The 25209-nt window shown below is 39.3% G+C and overlaps 1 protein-coding gene across 2 annotated transcripts; it reads right to left on the bottom strand.

Moving 5' to 3' along the window:
- Window positions 1-219: 219 nt before the first annotated feature.
- On the bottom strand, window positions 220-24632 carry nt5c2b (5'-nucleotidase, cytosolic IIb). Of its 2 annotated transcripts, none has more exons than XM_058380879.1 (18): window positions 24452-24632; window positions 21908-22034; window positions 16762-16835; window positions 12101-12218; window positions 11862-11957; window positions 11562-11653; window positions 10215-10272; window positions 9514-9607; window positions 9302-9355; window positions 9121-9204; window positions 8479-8520; window positions 7979-8086; window positions 7701-7767; window positions 6789-6959; window positions 6655-6706; window positions 6367-6427; window positions 5173-5349; window positions 220-3581 (listed from the first exon to the last, which is right to left on the bottom strand). In XM_058380879.1, exons 2-18 carry the CDS (start codon window positions 22015-22017, stop codon window positions 3348-3350), a joined length of 1692 nt encoding a protein of 563 aa, XP_058236862.1. In that variant the 5' UTR covers window positions 22018-22034; window positions 24452-24632; the 3' UTR covers window positions 220-3347. The 2 variants fall into 2 exon arrangements, with proteins under 2 accessions (XP_058236862.1, XP_058236861.1); XM_058380878.1 differs by having other exon boundaries at window positions 24456-24632.
- Between the last annotated feature and the right edge of the window lie 577 nt (window positions 24633-25209).

The following is a 25209-nucleotide window of genomic DNA, read 5'->3' as shown; positions in this document are numbered from 1 at the left end:
GACGGATGTTTTTTTTTGCACCATTCTGTGTAAACTCTAGAGCATCCACGTTTGGCTCTGTTCACAGAACAACAGCTATATTATATATAATACAACTGTTAAACTATACAGAAGTCGTAATTACGACTTCTAGGGCTCATTCATGTGCAAGTGGAAACTTGGAATCGGATACCACATGAAAGGCAGCATTATGTACTGAAAAAAAAAAATACAGTGATGTTATGTCAGATGATCTTTATTTCACATTTCAGTGCAGCCTCCCCTAATGTACAAGTTGAAAAGATACATACGAGCACATGCCGTGATTGTGGGAAACAGAACACAAGGAATCATAACACGGCAAACCTTTCCCCCGCACCTCGTACATTTACGCAGCAATGAATTTGTCGGCTTTTTGAACAAAGGGGATTTTAATGGTTGTTCCATATGCATACAGGACAGGTTCCTGCACTTCCGAAAATGCCTTGGAAAAAGAAAAAAAATATATATATTTTTTTTGTAATCAACAGCAGAACCCAAGAAAATTTCCCAAAAGAGCTAAAGTACAGTATGTATTATCACTTTATACATATCTGTAAACAATGCACGAGAAACAGTCGGTGTAAAGGCACGCGTGGATACTGTGCCGTTCTTAAATATACGCAAGTTCTTCATATTTTCCATCAAAAAGTTAAAAAAAAAACATTTTTATAAGGAACCTTTGAGGTGACATCGTGGTTATTTCTAACAGGGTGCTGTAATGTATCGATACCATGAGTTAACATTTTGAATGATTGTTCTGTGGCTATGAATCGTGTAACTTACTATGTTTTTGAAAAGGAAACGGGTGCAACTAAATCGATTCACGCATTGATATATGGGTCGCACCTTAATAACCAGTGTCACCTGGGTGAGACTATACTCTTACTCTGAATGAAAATCTGCTGTAACATCGTTCGCGGGACACAAAATACTGCGTTTATCATCCTCGAAAGTTTTAACAGTGTTCAGGCGCAAATGCTACAAGGTTTTCTTGGGATGGTGACTGTTTTCGTTTCTTGTTGTTTGTGCAATACTTTTACCTTCGGCAGTAATACACGAAGACGACTGCTTTGAGATCCGGTGCAAACGGACAGATCGGACGGTCCGGTTCGAAACGAAAAGGAGCTGCCGCGGATTTCCAGTTTCAAAACACGTCAATAAAAATAATCTGCATAGTTGCAAATTCGTAAGAAAATTTGCTTCATCTTTAGAAAATAATACCTGCTGTTCCTTTCCCTTTTCAGCGACTGCCTCTGAATTATGACAAACTAATTTTTTTCTAAAAAATAACCCTATAGACTGTACATACAGCAATCTATCTTTGTGCTGGATAAAAATGTAGCTTTATCTTATCGCGTGTTAAACAGCTTGTTTCAACCTGTGTCAAAAAAATAAAACAACGCTTTGGAAAGGACACCGTTTGACCGCAATACAAACAAAAGGTTAGTAAGCCCTGATTCGCTCTATAGTGCAAACCGAAGGCTGTTACTTTATAGTTAGCATGTGAGTTTATTTTGGCTCTAACTACTCTTGTAAGAGACAGTTAGACTCAATTCACAGCTCTGTTCAGCAATTCCCTTCTATCAAATATAATATTCATTCCTTTCTGAATCAAAAAAAAAGAAAAATAAGCAAACAAACGGCTAAAATCTATTGTATCTATTGCTTCCAGTTTAAGTCTACAGCAGAGGCACCATCATTATAAATTGTTAATATCAATTTTTCAGCATGCCCACTACAAATTTTCCTTGAATAACCCCTGGCTTCAAGCATCATGGTGGACAAGAAGCTTCCTTATTTTCGTGTATTCGCCAAACAACAGGAAGTCCAGGTAGATCAGTTCTGCCTGCTCGTTTTCTATTGGCTGGCAAGACAGCGTTGGTGCAAAAACAAAACAAATAACGGAATATAAAAAACGGAATAGGTTAACTTTTACCTGTTTTACATATCGCCTTGGCAAAGAGTCAAAAAACTGTAAATGTTGGCACCTCTGCTATAGGGACCTTGCTGAGTGGAGAAGATCACTAGTCAGAGTGCTCTTTATGCTATTGGTCCTTATGGGAGTAAACTCATCAGTGATCTCATTCTAAACTACTTTAACTTGAAATCTGATGCTCATATATATTTTGTATATCCACATATATTTCAAATTCCCTACTCACACCAGCTATTTACAAGAAGTGTTTTATTTTATTTTGTTAATATTTTTTGCATATCAAGGTCACTTTGATGCACAGCGTGGCAAATGGTATGGCTAGAAATGTCTGTGTTAGCAACATGGCACTGGAAAGATTGCAATTTCCTCCACAAACGGAGATGTCGAGTATAAAAATACGATGATACTTCGTAGTGTGTATGAATGAGAAAAGAAGTGCCTATGGTGAAAGCTTGCTTTGCACTATACTTGGCAATCGACATCGCTGCCATTAAAATAATAATAATTAAAAAAAAACACTCTAGCCATATGTTGTTCGCCTGGCACAGCGGTTGCCGAGTAACAGGGGCACTTGTGTAAGTGGCATTCTTTCGTAGCCGTCACTTTGGCCGTCACGGCGCGCTGCAGCCCCCCTCCGGACCTCATTTACATTCCCATCATGAGCAGCTCTCTAATAAGAGGCACATCATGCCAACACACGTGCTTTGCAGTTCCTCTTAAGCCCTGTACGAGGCAGCGTTTAGCCAAAATCTGCTGTACAGGCAAGCGATGTACAAATTAAACGTGTTTAAAAAAAATATATAAAAATAAAAATATTAAAACATGAGCCTAGGAACAGCGGGAACCCAGCGGGGTTATTTCTCTGACTATAGACAGTTCAAAATAATGGTTTGAACATCGCACATTTCCTAACTAACTCACAGCCTGATGCATAATAATGTGTATCATGTTAGTCTAATAAATAACAGGCTGGAAATGAACTAATATGAAGCATAGCGGTCATTACTCATATGACTGAGTCGTGCATCTCCTGTAAACTCGTTAGAATACACGTCTTATATCAGCTTGAGTTTCGATAGCTTACTGTGAATGAAATATGTGCTTCGCTGTTACTTTTTGTTGTTAACTCACAAAAATAAAAACCCAAAAAAACCGATCAGCAGAAACCTTTTCAGGGGATTCTTCAGCCAAGCTAAACTTTGATACATAAACCGTTTGAGCTTGACTCTCACATGCTACACATTCTCATATAGTTAAAAAAAAATCTATATAGTTAAACTCTAAGATTTCTCTTTGTCTAAAAATCCCTTACTATTGTTCCCTTTACTAAAGTTAAACTTTTCCCTTAGGGAAATGAAGAAAAGTTCAGGCCTGACTAAAGGAGAGTCATCTATTCCTCCTCCTCCTCTTCCTCCTCGTCGTCGTCTTCGTCGTGGCAGTGTGTGATCTCCTGTGGAGCCTGGGGGAACAGTTTAGGGGGTTTGATTTCGCTCAGCGAGCGTGTCAGCTGGCTGCGTTTGCAGTCTATTTCCTTGCAGTCGCCGCAGTGGCGGTTGCGTGTAGCCAGAGGCGACTCTGTGTCGGTGTCGACATGTGTGTGCTCCACCGTCGACTCGTGGGGCATCTGGGAGAATTAAAAAGAGAAAATTTTCAGCATCAGTAACTAAGTCGGTCTTGTAGTGGAAAAATATGATGTTGATAAGAAATAAGACATGCACTTCAGACACAGACGATCCTGAAGAGGCCCACGGAAAGGTTATAATGACAGTAACAGTAGATACACTAATATAATACTAATAACATAGTAATAAACTGTTCACTTAATAACAAAAATATTAGCATAATAGATTGGATTGAAAGTCAGTAAGTAAGTAAGCCAGTCAGTATTTCTGTACGTCAGTCAGTAGTAAGTTAGTCAGTATGTCAATAAGTAAGTCAGTTAGTAACTCAGTAAGTAAACCAGTCAGAAAGTAAGTCAGTATGTCAGTCGGTAAGTAAGTAAATCAGTAGGTTATTCAGTATGTCAATAAGAAAGTCTGCAAGTAAGCAAGTTAGCAAGTACCTAATCAGTAAGTCGATCAGTATGTCAGTAGGTCAGTCAGTAGTAAGTCAGTCAGTAAGTCAGTGAGTAAGTCAGTAAGAAAGTCAGTAAGTCAGTGAGTAAGTTAGCAAGTATCTAAATCAGTAAGTCAGTCATTATGTCAGTAAGTTAGTAAGTTAGTAAGTCAGTAAGTAAACCAGTCAGAAAGTAAGTCAGTAAGTAAGTTAGCAAGTACCTAATCAGTATGTCAGTAGGTCAGTCTGCAGTAAGTCAGTCAGTAAGTAAGGAAGTAAATCAGTAAGTCCGTCAGTACAAAAGTCAGTGAGTAAGTTAGCAAGTATCTAAATCAGTAAGTCAGTCATTATGTCAGCATGTCAATAAGAAAGTCAGTAAATCACTTAGTATGTCAGTAATTAAACCAGTCAGTATGTAAGTCAGTATGTCAATAAGAAAGTCAGTAAGTCAGTGAGTACGTCAGTAAGTCAGTTATAAGTCAGTCAGTAAATAAGTTAGTAAGCAAATCAATCAATGTAAGTCAGTGGGTCAATAAGTAGGTCAGTCAGTAGGTAAGCCAATATGTAAATAAATAAGATAGTGAGTAAGTCAGTATGTCAGTAATGATCCAGCCTAATGTAAGTAAATTACTTATATATGAAATGTATATATGATATGTAATGTAAGCCTAATGTAAGTAAATTACTTATATATGAAATGTATATATGATATGTAATGTAAGCCTAATGTAAGTGAATTCTGTACATTTAACATTGCTTAGCACAATGTAGCAGAAATATCATGCAGTGATTTTAAAATTCTCTTTCTATGGGATGCTGTTGTTTATTTGCACATGGTTAGGGTGTGTCACAGTAAAGAGGCCTTCGGGTATTTCACAGTAAATTCGACAAATTCATGTAAGAAATTCTTGCTTCGTTGGAAAGGAGTGGGTCATTTGCAGGGTCATCTAAAGTGTGCTGCTAGTGAACCTCCGAGTGAGCCGTAGAGACTTCAGTCTGATAGCGTCACAGATAACAGACGTTTGTGATTATTTATTACGGCATAAATTTACTATACAGCCATTCACTTTTAATCCTTAACACTAAATAATAGTTACACTGTGAGTGTCCATAACCGTAGTTTATAAAGATGTTTGTGTGCGTTTGTCCGTTTCTCTCACCAGTACGTGTGCAGCTCTGAACAGGTAGCTGAATGGGTAGTACAGCAGGTTGATGAAGGAAGCAGCGTACAGGTCGGCGTAGCGCATCACCTGCGAGGCAAACAGGGTCTGGCGAGAGCCGCTGCGGAACAGACTTCCCATCATGCCGTAGCACATGTCCATGTCGTGGGTCACTTTCTAGAGGGCAACGAGAGATACTTATATCGTCCTCTTTATATACTGTAGATACGCTGCATCAGTGTTAATATATAAATTCTGACCGGTCCAAAGGTGGATCATTCGTTTTCTATAACTCAGAGACTCGTTCTAGCTGCAAGCCTAGTTCTAACCAGTTGCCGTAGAAACTGACGCAAGAGACTCATTGTTGATATGATGAAGGTTTCCGTCACATGTATATTTAACATTTTTGGAAGGAGTCTCCAGACACCTCAAAGTCTTCAGTATGAAAGGCTCTGTAACACGACAAGCTCTTTTTATATCTTATTAACTTCATACAGCAATAAAAGACAATTGTGGGAACGACTGTACGAGGTAATTCACTTGTTTTGTGGACTATAGCCATAAATGTAACTGTAAACGTTGTTAAGTATAAATAATCGCTAGCATTGGCAAAGTGTTGTGGTTTGAAAGAAATAAAACGTGATGTTTCAGGAAATTAATTCCAGTGTGACTTGATTGTTTCATATGTAGTTGAGTGCAAAAGCCTTAGGACAAAATATTGGCATTTCTTTCATAGCAATATTTGCATTTATTTGTTTTATTTTTTTTTTAGAATTTTAAGGCTTTGCTGATTTGAATAAGCAAATAACATAATCACATAGTTTACACTAGCAGTTTAGACATACCTGTTCATAGAAGAAACAAACATCTGATGTGAAAAGATGATATTTCTTTTCCTCATAAGTTTCCGATAAAAACAAGATACAAATCTCGAAATAACAAGATGCTGGTGGGGATTTTGTTCTTGCCTGCCAGCGCTGCACGTCCGTACATATTGGCTGTAACTCTGCCAAATTTCCTACGCTCTTTTTCAAGTCAGGTCATGGAAAAACTATGACTTTATGCTTTCCTAATTTTGGTTTATTGAGTTTCCTTCTGTTTTGGACTGTTGTGACATGTTTGTCGATAAATAAAAGTGCATATTCCTTTTTTCCACCGCAACCAAGTCGTAGGTGTGTGTTTGCACGTGTGTACCTTCACTCGCCTCTGGATGGCACTAATGTCCGGTCTCTCGTTGCTGCTGCTGTCCAGATGCCTGAGAATAAGCAAGAGAGAAAAACAAAGAGACAGAGAGAGAGAGAGAGAGAGAGAGAGAGAGAGGGGGGATCTAGGTCATGTTGGAGTGGCATTTTGAGAAAGAGGACATTGAGAAAGGCTGACCTCTGACTGGTGCAGTGTGAGTTCACACAAACGCATACGCACACACACACACACACACACACGAAGGACACTTGGATATTCAAAGGTGTACAATGAACTCACTTGTACAGCTCTGCCAAAAAAATGTCCAAGCCCTGGAGTTCTTCAAACAGCGCTGTGAAAGACAAACAGAGTGATAACCATGATCGCCACATGACTGTCACGTTTGTCTGATCTTGGTTTAACAAAGGACTCACAGCTCTTGTCGGTCCAGACGTGCAGCTCCTGGGCGAGTTCGGGGATCACCAGGAACGTCCTCCAACCTTGGCGCTTTTTGGATTTCAGGATGTCTCCAAAGATGTGGTCCCCAATGTAGAGGATGTCCTTCCCTTTTGCACCTAACAGGTCACACACGATGTCTGAGGAACCTAGAGACCGACGACATTAAGAGGATGTCAACAACAACAGAAGCAACCACAACAAGGGTAGAAGAAAATAATGAATGGTAATCAACCTGACACACAGCAGAATTACTGTTACCACTGGTTATTTTCCAGTCCCAGCAACCGCTCTACTCCTCATATACCAAAGTGATTTGCCGAAAAACTACAATTTGTATTAATTAATAACTTAATTAGATCACCTTAGCCTATGTTTGTGAATGTTAGTCTCTCACCAGCCGTCTTTACTTTCTCTGTGACAGAAATACAGTTTGACCTATTACCAAGAAACCACAAAGGCTTCCTGTGTTCACGTGACTTCCAAAAATAGTCAATAAACATCTCCCAGAAAATTTCAACCGTTACACCCTGCTCCATTACAGTATGCAACGTTTATACCCGACATTTCCCTGTGCTGTTTTTTTTTCTTCAAGAACCCACCAGGTGTGAAAGCACCCTTATATAAAGCCATCTTATGTTGGTCTCATTGAAAATGTTCAACACTTTATTACCCTTTGACAAACTGAGATTAAATGCAAGGGTAGCTAAATATTCGGTTCCTGCGCGATCATTCATGGATCCATTTATTAAAGCTGCTTACACAAGATCAGGTCTGTTGGGCGCAGGCCAGTGGAGCTCCACAACTGGATACACCAGATGTAGAGAGTATGTGGTATATGTGTGAAAGGTGAGCACGACTTATGTGTAGCATGTGGATGTGTGCGTCACCTCCAGAGTAGACTATGCCGTGCTGCAGAGGGCCGGTATACGTTCCGATCTTGAGTCTCCCGGTGGTCTGCAACAGAACACATTTATCAGCTCTGATACGTTCCGTTATTCATCTGCTTTTAGAACTGTGATGGCAAAACAGGAACACACTGTGAGACCTGCAGGTTTGTTCTGTACTCCGAGTACTCAGAAAAATCTCAGACATGTGCTTGGCAGTTCCTGAGAAACAGTACTCTCCAGCAGAGCAAAATGTTCCTGAATGCGTATGTCTAACTCACCGTATCGACCTGTCTCAGCACAGTTCCCTCGCCAAAGAACAGCGGCTTTCGTGCGTCCACCAGGATCAGATCGAAGTAAGACTGCCACGGGCGATGCGGAAGGCATTGCTACAGCGGAAAACGCAATCAATTGAACGGTGAATGGTTAGTTATGTTACAGGCCAGTTTTAAGCACAATTCTTTTATTTTTGGGCTATCTAAGAAATTATACATAGTCTAAAACAGCTACTTATTTTTAATCAACCTGTAAAGATCAGGTTGTATAAGATGTCAGTCTTTTATTGACTGTAAAATTGTCCATGATGCTCCTTTAAATCTACTTTTCTGTTTTTTTCATGTACATGTGAATGTTGCTTCTGGTAAGTATCCATATATTTACCTTTTATCGACTTTTCTATATAACCTACGTGCCTCTTGTTCCACTTTAGTCAATCATGTTTTTTTTACTAGTAATGTCAGTACGACTTTATACAAATGTAGATGTGAAATAAAACACTCACCCTTGGGCCGTAAGGGAAATCAAACAGGTAGGTCATGATTTTCTGCAATTAAATACATTTAAAGACATTTAGGGGATTTTTTTTCCCGAAGAGAAATGACAGTAGTTAAAGTTCTAAAGTCAACTATTTAAAGCGCTGGTCAATGTGAAAACTGCTTCATTATGTCAGGTCAATTCCTATTGAAATCCAATTGGCAGAACACACTGTGGCCTGCCACAGACTACAATCCCCAGCTCTACACACTACGTCTCCAGAGTTCTGATCACACACACACACCTGCAACTACAACTACACATCTTCACTGAAACAAATTTTGTGAAGTAGCATCTCCTATCCTGGTTTTTTTTTTATTAAATAACTGTATTAGTACCATATAGTCACCAGAGGTACCAAGGACCTCCTTCTAAACATGATGTCTCTATACACATTTAACGAACGGTCATTCATGACATATGCAAAACAACTGTCGGTGCTTTGCTGGGTCACGTAGAATGAATTCGAACAGAGTCTCGATATCCGTCCCGAAATCGTGGCATTTTGCATTGGCTAAAATTCCATATTCAACGTATGTCAATTCTTCCACATGTTTACATAGGTGTGTGTAAGTGTGTTAAGACAGCTGTGCACTGTCCGTAAACTCACATCTGTGTATTTGTAGTCACTGTTGGTGGCCAGGAACACTTTGCTGACTTCGTTCATGCGGCTGAGCAGCAGAGGCAGCTTGTGCTTTAGACGAGATTCACAGAGAGAAATGACTCGCACCGAACATCTCAACATGGAACCAAAACCACGCATGGAGAAGACAGAAGCAGGGCACACTTACATCCTTCACCACGTATTTCTCCAGATTCTCCACTGTTTTTTCTTTCAGGGTTCCCTACGGACACAAGGACCCTGTTTCAGATTATATTAAAATACACGGAGATATGCCTTCAGGCAGCCCATCATCCCAGAAAGGTAAAAACGCACTTCGCACTTTTAAAAATATGTTTTGTACAATAATACGTTCTGTTCCGACCTCGAATGTCCTGCTACCTTAAAGTGGACCCAGTCGACGGCGTCTCGTACGTCCTGGAACATGCTCTTGAAGGACATGAAGAGGTCTCCGTCTTTGAAGCCTGTCTCACAGCTAGAGGGTTTGAAAAAGGCACAAAAGGCTAAAAGGCTCTGCAGCCAGGTAGTCAATACACACTATCGACAGTCAGACATGGTTTAAATGGGACAGTCTTCCCTTGTTTGAGGTCGTTCCGAGCCAAACAGGAAAGCCCTCTCCCCCTAAAAGGACCAACAATTGTTTCAGAGGACATGCATCCATACCAGAACAAATCACACACTCAATTACGTCTGTATAGGCTTAAGGCTATACACCTGAGTGTTTATAAGTATCATTATTCAAATGAATTAATCAATTAATGACTATACGTGTATTTTATTCGTGTCCATTAAAAAATTATTTCCTCTGTATGACACATGCTACATGATTTGTTAATATCGATTACTTTTTCAGTGATGCCATGCCTGTACACAGTTCAGTGTGCTACAACTGTGTCTACCGTAAATAAAGCATGCAGTAAACCGATTTTCACCACACTATCATTTGCTTATCGGCCTTGCGTGTGTGCTGATAAGCCTCTCACAGTGTGTGTGTGTGAGAGAGAGATACTGCCTCAATCGATATGTGGATGCAGTGTCCAAGGTGAGCGTGTGACGGCAGACATTATCGGTGAGATTCTCACCTCGAGTACCGGTCGCAGTTTGAGAAGAAGTCGACGAGGCAGGCGTAGAGGTAGGTTTCTGCGTGCGGGAAAAAAGGACGTAGTGAGTTGGAGAGAGAACGGAGAAGGGTGGGATTGCTTTACACTTGTCATGTGTGGGGGTTAATATGAAGCTCATATGAAAGTAGACACTCAGGGCTTTAAGAATTTGTAAGTATCTACCCTACTAGAGGCATAGGAAAGTTTCAACAAACAATAACGGTTGGGTTTTTTTCCCACACAAATGTATCTTCAAAGTAAATGTTGATATCAAACCAGTTTCTGTTCTAAAATGCTCCAAATGTTTGTTCATAAGCGTCTAAAATTGGTTTATCTTAAACCAGTAAAATTCCGTGTATCCAACAGAGGGTAAAACACACGTCTCGCACTGACAGCCAACAGAGTCCTGACTCATTTTATATCAGACTTGTGGAGATAAAATAAAATTTCCGATTTCCATTCCACTGGCATAATAGAATACCAGTGTTCTGGTAAAAGGGGTAAATCATTTCATTTCAAAAATACACCTTTCGCACCTTTTAAGTTTTACTCAATATGACAGAAGCTACTAGGTTTCAAAACACTAACTTCTTGGAACCTGTTACTCTGAATCGGAATGAAACTGATACTTCTGGTCGTTTTGTTTGGTTTGGTTTCATTTAGCAGAAACAGTGAGATGGCTCAAACATAAGGGAAGTCAGCCAAGCAGGGAGAACACAGAGCTGGTACTGAGCACAACGGAGACTTATTAATAATAGAAACATCTAGTTGGGGGGAAAAAAATGTGTTTCCAGTATTATTTGTTCTTTGGACCCTGAATCATATTTCTTCCACACTTCTTTGGCTCAGTTTCTCTGAAAAGAAATGCTGATACAAACCGAAACTCTGAGCCAAAACCATCCCTCAACTATATGATATGTAATGACTGTAAACTGCACACAAAAAAATCCAGGCATTGTAGGACTTAGGCACTGCATAGTAGAGAGGAGACAATGAGGTGGTGGATGCAGACCTTTAAAGAATGTTATCTAGAAAAATTTATCTAATCTTATCTTAATCTTATCTAATCTAATTATTTTAGGTGTATCTGATTCCCTTCCTGATTTGATTCAGAATCACTTCCTAATATCAATCGGCTCACTCTGATCCACAGCCGAATCCGACTGCTTTGTTCTCACCTGTCCGAACGAACAACCTCAAGGAGGTATAAGCACCAGGGTTTGCTTCAAATAAACCGAAAAACTTTTCTATTAGATAGAAAGCATGTAAATGCCTGAACCTAAGCAGGTCCTGTCTAATCTTGACAGATAGCAGTGATTAAGCACCCACCTGGCAGATTGAAGAGAGTGTTAAGGATGTAGAAGCGTTCTGTGTCATCACGCTGGATGAATTTGTTGGGGTAGAGCTCTCGGATGTCAGGCCTGGCATAAGGTAGAGGAAAATCATGGAAACGTTTAATTTGGGTGTATAAATAACCTGTTAAGGCTACAGCAAACTTACAGTTAGTTAGTGTATTACCACAGTAACCATATTTTACAATTAGCTTATGTTAATAGCTAATAGAAACTACTGAGATTTGTAAGCAGCGTTGGACTATAAAATAAAACAGAGAAATGAACATCATCTTACCCACGCAGGAAGTTGAAGCCATGGACACAGACCAGGATGTTTCCATAGGCATCCACCTTCAAGAGGTTACCGTATAACGTGTCAAACACCAAACCTCTGGAGAAAAAAAGGACAACACAACGTCTATTAATGAGTAAACTAAAATAATATTTTGCTAATCACTGCCACTGTGAGAGTTCCTATCATTCTGTCAGGGCTAGAAGGTCAATAATCTGGAAATACAATCCAGAGGTGCTTACCTGGTGGGGAAGGATGGATCGTATACAAAGCTGAGCAGTTCCTGAGGGTAGCCAATAGAAACCAGTCGCTCAACAGTCAGGTCAAAACCCAGGGACTCATATTCTGGAGATTTATACACTGAAACAGGAGAAAAGCAATATGTGATGCAATTCCATGCACCTTATTTAGCAAACTGGGTATGAACAAATTTATTCCTGAGTCTTTCACAGGAGAATTGAGTATTAGCTCAGGAAGACAAAAAACGTCTCTTGAATTTACATATCCATATATGTTGATGAGGCTTTTAATACACTTTACACACTGATTACGTTGTCAAATTTAATTTGACAACTTCATATATAGTGTATATATAGCATATCCTATAAAGTGACTCAGACAGGCCAAACTTGGCTTAGTTTGGTTTGTGACATCATTTCAGGTGTGCAAAAAGGGCGTATGAGTGCACATTAGTTTACTTTAACATTTTAAACAGTACATTATGATCAACATGTTATTTTTGGCATAGATTCCAGGCATAGTGGTGTAAGCAGTATTTCTAGGTAGGAGGTGTCCCACACCATTCCACAGAGTTTAAAGAGCCACAATTAAATCACACAAGCTGAGAAAGATTATATTTGGTCCTCATTCTCAAAACCCAAGCTTTGTTACCAGAAATAACTCCGTTAGCACGTTGGAACCTCACTGAGGACAGCATCTGGGATGAGTGTCCAACAGCAAGAGGGACTGCATTCACAATGGCTTAAGAGGAGCCCCTGAATGTCCTGTGATCTCATCTGGATCGAAACCAGATCCATTCACCCTTTCACATTTAAACCCGATTAAGGCCCAGAGCTTTCACGGATGGAGATCTTTGTAACATTTCAGAGGACAAACAAACCAGCTGAGAATTTTCAGACCTTAATCCATTATTTTGAGCCAAGACTGAAACACAAGGGAATAAAAAACAAAACAAAACCAAGGATATAAACATCATCATCCATGGGCATCCTTATTTAGCCACATGTTCTGGTGAAAAGAAATAGAAGAAGGTTGTTGACCCTGCTTCAGGTCGTGAGAGCGCAGGACAGAGAGATCACTTGAGAAAAGCAGTTAGGAATGCCTCAGGGAGTAGTACTGCAGCCTCTGGAGATCCTCATTTGCAAGACACGTAGCTGAGCGAGAATTCAGCTAATTCATGTCAGGGTTCAGCTTGGCTACAAACATGCATTTAAGTGCTGTATGTATGTGATATACATTGATCCAAAGTATTTTGGATCTTCAGAGAAAAGTGGGTTCGGAGAATGAAGGTGAACTCCTCTCAGCAAGGCAGGTTGCCAGTGAAGCTCCAGAATCTGTAACTGAGGCCAAACAGGAGTCCTACATATCTTTAACCTTTCCCTCCGTACCCTTTTAGTATCTCCACACAGGATCTGTGCTGCTACAAAGAAACCTATTTTTGAGCCTGTTTGCCTGTTGGTCACAACTCTGGCCAGCATTCTCTCGTCAAGTGCCTCAAGTTGACCACACTAGAAAATGTAAGAAGAAGCCTTTATTTGTCATATGTACACTATAGCACAGTGAAATTATTTACTTTGCATCAGATTTCAGGGTGAGACCTTTGGAGCAGACAGGGTTAATGTCCTTCCTTGAGGGCCCACAGGGAGCAAGGGTTGGGCTTGACCCTGTCTGAAAAGCTGGACATTTTCAACCACGGTTTCCGACGAAAATGGGATTCAAACTCACACATGCAGATCACAGTGAGAAGCCTTAACCACCCTGAGATCCCATCCTGTTTGGTAGCAACGATGCATGCCAAAACAAAAATTACGAACTATAATGAATCCTCTGCACTATCCTGGACTATCACCAAAACACATCTCATAACATTCAACATGATCACGTGGTGTTACAGCGACTAGCCACACGGATCTAGAGTCCCTGGGTGGATCCTGAGCTAAGGATACTGTTTTGAAAGTTCCCCTGTGTCCATGTGGGTTTCCTCTGGGTTGAATGGAGTCATTTTGGTAAATTTAGACTTATTTATATTTTAACAAAGTTTCAAAAGTATTCAGAAATTATAATTATGAGATGTCGCAATGAATAAACACTTTTCATTCTTGGCTCCAATACTCAAGTCTACACCCAAGACCAATTCTGGGTGTGTTTGTGGATGGTGTCATCATGTTTTTGCATCGCTATTGGAATGCAAGCCTTTTGTCCATAATGGAATACATCTGTTTTGACATGTATTTTTCCTATCAAGGTTTCTATAATCAATGGATAATTTGTTTCACTTATGCTTCTGGACATTGCTCTTGCCGGACTCACAGGAAGCAAAGAAAAAGTCAATTTGCAAATTCCATTTTTACTATTAAGCAGGCTACAGAGATCAACCACAAATAAAGAGATATAAAGATTAGAATGTATATAATGGCATATAATTATTTATTTACTTATTTTTGCAATCGTGTCTTTGGCCATTTTAAGGCTTTTACACCAAGCTATTTTTATGTGCCTTTTGTCAAACTGTTCTCGACTGTTTGTAGCCTCTGACAGTAGCCTAAGTGGTCTAACTACGTTTAAAATAACTTATTTGTTTACGTTTGGAAAATCTGGCATGACGGTACAAACAGAAACAACTGTGGGAAGGGACGGAGTACTTCAGGGTAGAGTGTCTACAGGAGCATGTGGGTTTCCACAGGTAACAAGTGGATGTGTTTTTAGTCACCTCCATTAAATGTCTTCTTGGCACCATGTATCTTGAAAGCAGTCCATCCCCTCGGCAGATCGCAACATGCCTGTGTGACAAATTCAACTAATAAGAATAGTTTCCTGATGCCAACTCAGGGAGGGGATCACTTTCGCATATAGCATAGACTCTATTCGAGTTCACCTGAAATGAACCCCAGGTAAACAGCTTTCACACTCAACTCAAAAATACCAGACTGCTGCATCATGGGTGTATTCCAGACTCACACCCAGTGTTCCAGGGACAGTATCGAGACCCACCCTTTTAAGGACAAGGTAGTTACTGAAGATGAGGAATGGACAAACAGGTTACTAGAACATCTAATTCCTGATCAGGAGAACTACATGAGTACTAAGTGCTCTCTTCATGCATCTGTTGTAAACAATTACTATTGTAGTGATTATAGTGAAAGTGACATGACAAATATGAAGTTCATATGAAATATGAATATGAAAAAGCTTTTGTCAAATACAAGAGAGGACTCTCTCTGACATGTCCTGGCCTCTTGGAATCTGTTATCTCCTCCTTTGGCTGCAGTCCTTTGACAGATAATTATACCTCACAAGCATTCGTGTATGTTGCCCAATAGGAATGTTGTCTAACGGCTAGCGCCACTTTAGCCAGAGGATGACACATACCACCAGTAGTCAAAATAAACCTGAGCTGGAGCTTGATATATGTTACTCGAGGAAGTCTATGAAGTATATGGAGTTTAAAGTTATGCTGAAGTTTGCTTATAGGCCTTATCTTTATGGCTGTTTGAGTCAGTATAAATGCAACTCTTACAACTGCATGATGAATGTAGATGTCACCACTTTAGAGTGATTTAGAGGCCCATCATGCTGCAGAGCTATCAACACCAGGCTGATGTGGAGAATCCTGACCCTTCGAACTTTCCCTTGGTAACAGAGGCCAATGATAGCCCTTAAACATTTTCATACGGGCAACAGGAAAAGATGACAGATTAATATAGACAGACTGTTCGCGCGTGAGATTTTAAGGTTTGCTTAAATGGTAATGGGAAAAAATGGTTCTTAGCCATGACGTACATGGTTCTTCCTACTAGCGCTCATATCCGTGCTACACTATGCTGTAATGTTTGCAGTAGAAGTGATCTTTGAGAACTTGATGAGGTTTGTGGTCGCGGCGTTATTCCAGCGCAAGACAACACGATAGCCCTTCGGCTTGTAAACACTTTGTGGAGAGCGATAAAGCTGTGGATGTCAACAGCTGAATGCCCGCGATATCTCCCTTGGGTTTACAATGCAGGCAGTCTGTGGAGAATGCAGGCCCATCAGTCCTGGCACGTCACAGAGCTGATCTGCTTTCCTAAAGCAAGCAGTCCGGATTTAGCAACTAGTGGCTGCTGTTAGAGGCTGAGTCACTGAGATGCAGGGCAGAAAGCACAGGAAACCCAATTCACCCGGTGCATGTTTAAAATGTCAGTATTGGGTTCCTAGTTGACCCAAAAAAACATAAACATAAGATGAGGTAATACATAAGATGGATTCATTTGCTGATGACAATACATGAACCTTACTTCAGGATAGTGTTTTGTTTTCTCCAGTAACAGACACATTTTAAATATAAAGGTTAAGCGTAACAGTGCACAATGAGACGCCTGTATTTTCTTTCTAAATTCCTGAACACCAACGTAGGACATTTAAATATATCCTACTGTGTGTTTATCCTGAGTTTCAGAGTATCTGTGCTGCTGGCTATTTTTAAGGTGAAGAAAGTTGCTTCATCCTAGCGACACGTTAAAAAAATAAAAAATAAAAATCAGAGCTGCAAAGGATTGTGGTCCGGTCACAGTTTAACAAGAAACAGCTGGTACTGATTACAAACCAGTAAGCCTCCAACATGCAGCAAAATGGCAGACAGAGCAAGTCAATGATGTGTTAAATGTCTTGGTCGCAAACATTGTCTTACCTGCTAAAGTGTAATCCATGTCAAAACCAAAGCATTTGATCTTCTCCATTGCCAAACTTCGGTTCACGAATACTCTGAAAGAAATCAGTAAAACGGGAATACATCAACACACTGAACAGACAGAAAGCTTTTAGAGCTGCAAAATACTAGGGGGCAAAATTTTTAGACAAATGTTCTTTGGTTATGAAAAAGAGCTTAGAATGCCAAAGGGGAAGTTCTCTTTCCCACGGTTTTCTCTCAGTTCACAGCTTTTGATGCTGCTGAGCCAAATCCGGAGTAAAGCACTGTTTGGGAAAAATAAGATTTCCCGATTCGCCTGACCAGCATACAGAGAATCTGTTCTAAGAGACAGCTAAGGCTTTCTGGGTATTAAATAAACCCCCCCAATGCAACAGCGTTTTCCACTCTGAGTCTGATTTCAAATAAACACGCTGACACGCTTGATCCGATGCTATCCCTTGAAGCTGGATGAAAAATCGGAACCGATTTTAATCGTAAACATTTGATTAGGGATACCTGTGCGCCTGCACATTCTTGCACTTGTCCAGTCAGCCAATAATGCTACAGCTATGCTGAAAAAAACTAAATGCATCCAAAAGTCCAGTAAGTGATCGACTTTTTCCTTTCCAGCTGACAGGAACAGCACAGCAATCCAAATAACTACTCTATACAACCATGTTGAGCAGAAAAGCATCTCAAAGTGCACCCTAAACAGGTAAAACCTTACCAGAACAAGAATCTGTGTCTAAAGTGGCACAAGTTCACCAAAAACTAGGCAGCTGAAGACTTGAAAAACATCGTCTAGTCTTTGTTTTTATTACTAGCTTGGAACAGGAAAATTTACTTATTCTGAACATATAATCTTTCGCAGCCCATGAAAGCAAAAACAAATATATGTTTATAACATTATGTAGTTTCAGGTCTACCTCGTAAAAGCACACAGTTGGACCTCCTCCATTGGCTCACTCCGGGAGACGGGAAAAGTGCAGTGTATTTTGAGTGGAGATGTCATTACTACTGCCGCAAAAGCGCTAATCCAAACTGTTCGTCCACACTGCTGACAACAATAGCTTGCTTTTTTTTTTTTTTTTTGCTTCCTTTAGTCTATCTACAAACTATTGTGTCTGTTCTGCTGCATTCTCTGTTGTTGGGTCTTTGTTGGGTTAGAGGTTGTTTACTTTCACTCAAAGACATCTAGAACAGTCAAACCAGGGCCGAGAGGAACTGGTTGATCCCACAGCAGACAGCACTGCTGAAAGGGTCTGGCTGATAAACAAGTGCATCAACAAGTATGTTCCTTAAATTCCTTCTTTCTCATTCGTCATATACTGTATAATTATCACATAGTAACTGTGATGCAGCATTACTGCTATCTTTGTACTTTAAGCCTACTGAATTCACTCAGCTGGAGGCGAACAGGGTTGGATGGATCTGATCTGAGGTTACTGTATTGCATCACATGGGTGACCCGAGTGTACAGATACCAGGGTATAGCGTAAGACAATCCAGATAAGAGGACCACCTTTGGACCTCAAATTGACAGTATGGCTAATAGGATCTGAACCAAAAAAAGGAAGGTAACTCTTTGCTGACTCGTGGTTTTGTTATATATTGTACATAAATATAGTCCAAAAGACTGGATACCAAGAAATCTAAGTATTGTGCAAAATTCAGTGAAATGAAACATTGCTATAAAGCTTTTGGCTGTAACTTTGGTGTAACTTCCAACTATTTTAAGTTCCAGTTACCAGGAAATTGAATAATGTTTTGCTCCTCTTATACCACAGGAATTTGGCAACAACAATCGTTATTTACAACACGTCATGTTTTTTATCCATTACAACGTGTTGGAGAATTTCCCTGAGACAAGTTAGTTCCTGTTAACATTTATGCCATTTATTCACCAGCCTCTTTTTCTCTCTCTCTCTCTTTTTTTTTAAGTTAATATGATCTTTAGAAGAACTGACAGTGGAAACTCACTAAAGACACCGAAGATACTTCCCTTTACCTGTAAATAGCTTTTATTGTTAAATTACAACATTTGTCTTTGATAAATAACAACAGGTTTTTCTACCCGTATCTAGACGGTCCGTTATACAAGTCCTTTCGAATGTGTTGTTACTATAGAAGCCATAATGTACTAGAAAATGGACACTGATATAAATCAACTTGTGTTTTGAACTTCCTTGGGTTCTTTTTTAATTTTTCAATATTAGTCTTTAAATAATTCATGTGAGACACCATGTCAAAAATTAAAATGACTGATCAAGATATACTCTGGCTGTCTGGAGGGGAACTGTCAATGGCAGGGGTGGAAAAAGTTCACTGGAGTCAAAAGAAAATGCTTCTGAAAAATCAAAACATTTCTTGGTAGCCACTTGGATGACTGTTTGAACTGACTGCATTATTAACGTTCTGAGGTCATACCTATTTCCATTTAAAAACCGACTAACTCACAAGTCAACATGCTGTAAAAGTAGACAGAACAGGACCTTGTCCAGTGGAATAAACATCCCAGGCGCTGACGTGATAGCTGAGCTGGCTCCGCTGGGCTAATCTAAAATGGGGTTGCATAATACCTACAGGATTTGGCCAATCCCCATAGACTCCTTTTCCTCTACATACTTCTTCATCTTCAGTGCAGTTAACTACTCGCATATCTTCTAGGCTGATGGTGTCCAGTTTAGACATGGGATCCTAGTTTCCCACCAGGCTTTACTTCCACTCTGTATTTTATCCAGCGTGGCTGGAGGACTCCTATAATTAGCCAGCTTGGGTGTCTATTTTAGTGTTGAGAATAGAATTTACAATTTGGCCCATCTCCAAAACTGCATCACTCATTTTATTTCAAGTTTATGACATGGAGTATCAAAATGATAAATGATTGACTATGTGTTGATGGAATGGTACATTAAAAAAAGAAAAAGAAAGTAAGAAAGAAAAAGTGTCCTGTCCATGGAATTGACATTTAAAGAGACAAGCCTCCAAACACCAGACTATAGCCAGGACCTGTAACTTCTATTTCAGAGACTGGAAGACTTTTCTTGGCTTTGGACAACTGACAACATTGTTCTTGTAGTATGATAACATGTGACAGATCGAACGACCATGTCTTCATTCAAAGCCTACACAATTTATGCACAGTATGTCCTAAAAATCTAATAAACCTCATCCATGAAATTGGAGAGCAGGGTCTCTAAACCAAGCCAAGCCTGCTATGTCCTTTGCATAAGATCCAACAATATAAATTCCTTCCATAGGCTTCAACTATTCCGTATGGAAAACACTGGGGTGCTGTTGGAGGATTATTCTCTATAGAGTCTGAAGTGGTGCTTGAGGGATATAATGATAGTTATAAAGGTCAGGGTGGACAACTCAGAAATACCTTAGCTAGCCCATCAGGCTAGTAAAAGCTCCAATGTGCTGTCTATCCAATGTTCTGGTTGCTCAGACTGATGGCAAATATTATATTGTACCATAGTGCAGTGGTAAATGAAAATAGCCTGAATGTCAAGGTCCTGACTGCTTGCTTAGAAGTCAATATTTGGTGACCAGCATGTTTTTCTATTATGGAAAAAACTGAATCGATGAAAATGTAAACCCAGTTTCAACCTTGTGTGAGTCCTTTCTCACTAAAGTATATAATCCAAAACCAAAAGCTGCAACACTTCTGCACATTCTAAAAGGCTCAATGTATCATCGAGACTCTATTTCCAACATACCTGTGACTTCTTGATCTGTGGCTTGGAAAGAGTCCAACTTTGTGCCAAAGTTGACAGAACCTGATTCACCTACTGAAATGGATCCAGATTCTATCAGACCTGTTTTACAAAAACAACCGCTGGTGTTGCCCTACTAACAGAGCTCCTGGTGAATTAGAACTGCTGCCAAGGCTGATGCCACTAATGCTCTCCCAGCTTTGCCGGATTCCACCAAAGATTAGTGCACTTCATGCTCACTATATTAATAAACCATTGAGCTTCGAGCCAGATGTCACAGAAATAAATAAAATAACTTTCCTTTGAGCTTCATGTTTGTTTCAAAATACTGAACAACAAGATCAATACCGTAATAATGACAACAATATAAACCAGAAGCTTACGCTATTACTTCCCCCAAGGAAGAAGACTAACTGGGTGGAAATTTGATTAAAAACTTGGGCACAATGGATGAAAAGGTCTGTATTGTTCTCATTTGGACTAATAACTACAAATGTTTTCCATGCGCCTACTGGAGAACAAAAACGCAAAACAAGCAATCCAGGTAGAACCTGAATACCATGTACTACCAGTACATGTAATATATACCAGTAATATACACATATTATTACTATCAGTACAGTGTGTACTAATGTTTCTACCTCAGTTTAGTGTTTCCCCATTTAACATGGCCGACACATTAACGGGTCAAAAACAACATAAAAAAACATGTTACTGAGGTGTTGACCCTCCAGTATTTCTGGAACTGTAGGGGATAATGACTGTCCTTTCCAAAGACATTCACTAGAATTTACCTTCCTGCCTACTCAGTCAGGTTAGCTACTGGAACCTGGCATTAGCAAAGAAACTATAGCTAGATAATGCCAGAAAATATAAAAAAGCTCATGACCTCAACATGTTTTTTCAGATGGGATGGTAACAGATCGTGCCTTTTACAGAAACGCCTCATTTTATCCAGCATACTGAAACATTTTTACTGAGGTAAAATGAGGAAATTCCAACATTGCAGTCCAATCCAAACGCGCATGGATAGCTGTAGAGTTAAGTACGTTTTGTAGCATGAGAATCTACAGCGCAGTTAGTTTATGGGTGCTCAAATTAAACTGAAATGGCAGTGTGCTTTATATTAAGTGTGTAGTCATTGCCTAGATAAGAGAAGAAGATCAAATTAATATTGTTATTCATTCAAAAACCATGATAATCGGACTGGAAGCAGTTGACTTGACGTCGGAATTTAATATTGATGTCTCTACTTATTTTTGAATATAAAAATTTACCATATATCATGATATCTTTGAGAATTATGATTTGATATTTTTGTCATCCGCCCCTAGTGCAATGTTTTTATCTCAATACCACTTGAATAAATATCCAAAGGTATGAAGTAATCAAGCAATTTACACCTCTGGCTTATAACTCGAGCATACCTATGATATGCCTCACGTCTGTATTTCTTCATAGCCAACCCGTCCATGTTGGCTGGGAGGTCTGCGTAATGTTGAAGGCGGTCGCTCCATGACGTCACCTTTATATCCATTAGGCTTGAATTTTAATCTGGTAGGAAACAGATAAAGACAGATGTTCTTGCTTGTGAAGAGAGCTTGAAAAGAAGGCCATTAACAGCCAATTTAACAAAAGCAAGCCAGTGTTGGTTTCTACCACACGTCAGAGAATCCACATCCCCAACATGCCACATTTAAATGTGATTACATTACTGATGAAAGGAGGAATGAACGAGCGCAGACTAATGTCTTGATCTGAACGACTTGAAATGGAAAATGTCATGACTTGAAAACGCTGAACCAGGCCTGGTCTAGTCTAATCTTCTCTTAACCAGGCTGATTAGATTTAAACGGAATCTAATTCTTTTCAGGTGAAACCCCATTCAGTGCTACAAACGGGCTCTGAAGTTAATTTGTCTGGTTCTGTAACTCTAAGCTACTTTGCCATTGTGTGAGTCTAAAGCTGCAAAACTAAATTCATTACCTGAATACAACACAGTATATACGTATAATCTTTAGGTAGGATGTCATCTGGTGTAACCAAAGTCTGCATTTCGCAGGAAGTTTCTTCAGAAACTACTGACGCAAGATGACCGGTGGGCACTGTAACAGCTAAGCTAAGCACTTCTCTGACCCTGTAATTCACGAATGCTGACTTGTACAAACATGCTGGAGGCCTAAGGGCTAAAGGACAGAGATTTCCCCGAGCATGTGAACTGAAGAGACTGCAAGACAAGGCAGTGTGAAATGGACACCAAAGCCATGACATCATTTCATTCACGAAAAAGAGCAAAGCTATGTTTTTTGTTTTTTTTTTGGAACAGTGGTCTTTTGCTTGCTTACAAATTTTTGGAATGACGGGGGTAAAAAAACAAAACAAAAACAAAACAAACCCCCTCAATAAATAGGCAACTTAACAGGGCTGGCAGCTTTTGTTACTGGAACAGAAAATAAATGGGCCAAAGCACGCCTGCTGGCAATGTTGCAGCGAGAAGTGGTACGCTCTCAGAAAATGGGGTTCTTCACATATTTACGGCTACTTAACTGCTTAAAGTGTGTTTTGCTTACAGGAAAGCGGTGGCCATTTCTTTGTCACTGAATGGTGGTTCACTCAAGCGGCTCTAATTTGTACCTTTGAGGTATATTCTTTACCTTGTGTCATTTTTAAAGCTTTACTTTGAAAGCTCATCACAGTCTTGTATCTTAAATCTTTTTCTTTTTTAACTGTACAATATAACCGGCTGAAGGACACATATTAAAGACACATTAGATAAAATCAACAAGGATAGGTACAGTTTAGTACCCCCTTTTTTTCCCCTAAGGGATCATTTTCCAAGGGATAATCCATGATTATATGACATAAATAACAATGAATGTAATGTTTCACTAGAGGGACAAATTTATACAGAATGAAGTAATTTTGGACAATAATAATAATAATAATAATAATAATAATTATTATTATTATTATTATTATTATTATTATCATCATCATCATTATTAATATTAATAATAATAATAATAATAATAATAATAATAATAATAATAATAATAAACCACATGATCTTCTGATTAGCAAAAATGTAATAATGATTATAATTATAATTGTAATAGTAATTATTATTATTATACAATTAAATAATAAACAAATCAAATCAATTAAATAAAAAAAACAAGCTATACATCAATCAATAGAACAAATCAAATATTCTTTAATGATAATAAATAATTAATAAATAAACTAATTTTTCCATCTCCTCTATTTTACATTTAGATGCACTCATTTTTTTTTCCCCAAGAAAGATCAAAAATATTTATTTAGACATTGTGTAGAAAAACGAAACCTTTGCACTATGACACACAAAGATCAACTTAAATGTCAAGTCTTGATCTTCTTTTTCCTTCTTTCTGTCTCCAGATCTATCCAGATTCAGAGAGGAGATAAGGCTACAGATAACCAGTTATAGACAGACGAGGCTTTCTATTCTGAGGGGTTTGAGATTTATCTAAGGCTTAAAGGTTAACCGGATTTTTTTTCTGCTTAGAACAAGGGTCCTAAATGGAGTCTGAGTAAACAGCAGCAGCGTTACAGCTGCAGGAACAATGACATGCTTAGCTAGCTTTAAACAGCTTCTTCTAGCTTTCGGGAACACGGTTTATTCGTTAAACTTATCATTACTTAGGTGTACGATAGGAAAACTGTGCGGTCTGAAGCACTGACGCGAGTATTACATTGTTATGCACACTTCTATTGGCCTACAGATAAACATGCTAGCAGCAAGCTTCAGGTTTTGGGGGGCTGCGAAACGTCAAACATCTCACATCACCTATTCTGTTTCTAGTTTTTAATTTCACGTAACACGGAGGCAGCTCTCTATGCTGCAAACTTCTCTGTGCGTGACGAGGTGAAAGTGAAACGCGTACAAAATGGCTTAACTGTACGTGATCAAACTCGCCATTTTCACTCACCAACCTTTTTCCAGTGAAGCAGAAGGTAGCAGCTGCACGCAGGCTAAGAGATCTGGAGCATGCGCTGTAGGCACCACCAACACCAGCAGCGACCCGTAGTGTAGAAGCAGAACGGAATAACAGCAAGCGAGCGAGCACGCGCAGGCAGCCTGTCTCCTCTGTCCTCACTTCTGTACAGTGAATATAACCGGCCCCTCCTCCTCCCCTCCTCTTTTTTGCTTTCACAATAACTGACGGAAGAGGGAAGAGCGGACGCTTGTTGGGCGGAGCATAGATTGTGTTTGGGGGCGTGGTCATATATAAAGGCACTTCAGGGCAACCCGATTACTGTACCGAGCCTTTTATGATTTTTATGATATTATATCAATGACTTTACAGACTATGAGCGAGCAGTATATATATATATATATATATATATATATATATATATATATATATATATAATTAGAAGAGAAAGAACTATATACTGGGCGGGACTTAGAGTATGTTAAGGCGTGGTTATGTGCACATAAATAAAATTGAAAAGAGTCTGGAGTAAATACGTGGCGACGGTGGGCGGGGCTTGGGTTATTACACGTCATATCAGGACACTGATTTATTTATATTTAATAGATATAAAAGTATATTTATTATGACCATGTATATTTGAAGTAACTTTCTGAACATACATTGATATTGATTATATCAGTATCATCAAAGTGACTTCACGAGCAATAAAATGAATAATTAGAAGAGAAAGAACTATATACTGGGCGGGG

The sequence above is a fragment of the Hemibagrus wyckioides genome, linkage group LG26 (genome assembly GCF_019097595.1).
Source record: "Hemibagrus wyckioides isolate EC202008001 linkage group LG26, SWU_Hwy_1.0, whole genome shotgun sequence".
Lineage (NCBI taxonomy): Eukaryota > Metazoa > Chordata > Actinopteri > Siluriformes > Bagridae > Hemibagrus > Hemibagrus wyckioides.
Note: the sequence above shows the minus strand (reverse complement) of the source record. Positions and strands in the feature narration are given on the sequence as shown.

What these genes read in the sequence shown, in the direction of transcription:
- nt5c2b (XM_058380879.1), bottom strand. Translation starts at nt 22,017, where the DNA reads ATGGATATAAAGGTGACGTCATGGAGCGACCGCCTTCAACATTACGCA. An exon ending in GGCTTCAACTTCCTGCGTGG is followed by an intron (nt 11,654 to 11,861) that starts GTAAGATGATGT and finishes ACCTTATGCCAG; the next exon opens with GCCTGACATCCGAGAGCTCT. An exon ending in TCAGAGCTGCACACGTACTG is followed by an intron (nt 3,582 to 5,172) that starts GTGAGAGAAACG and finishes TAATTCTCCCAG; the next exon opens with ATGCCCCACGAGTCGACGGT.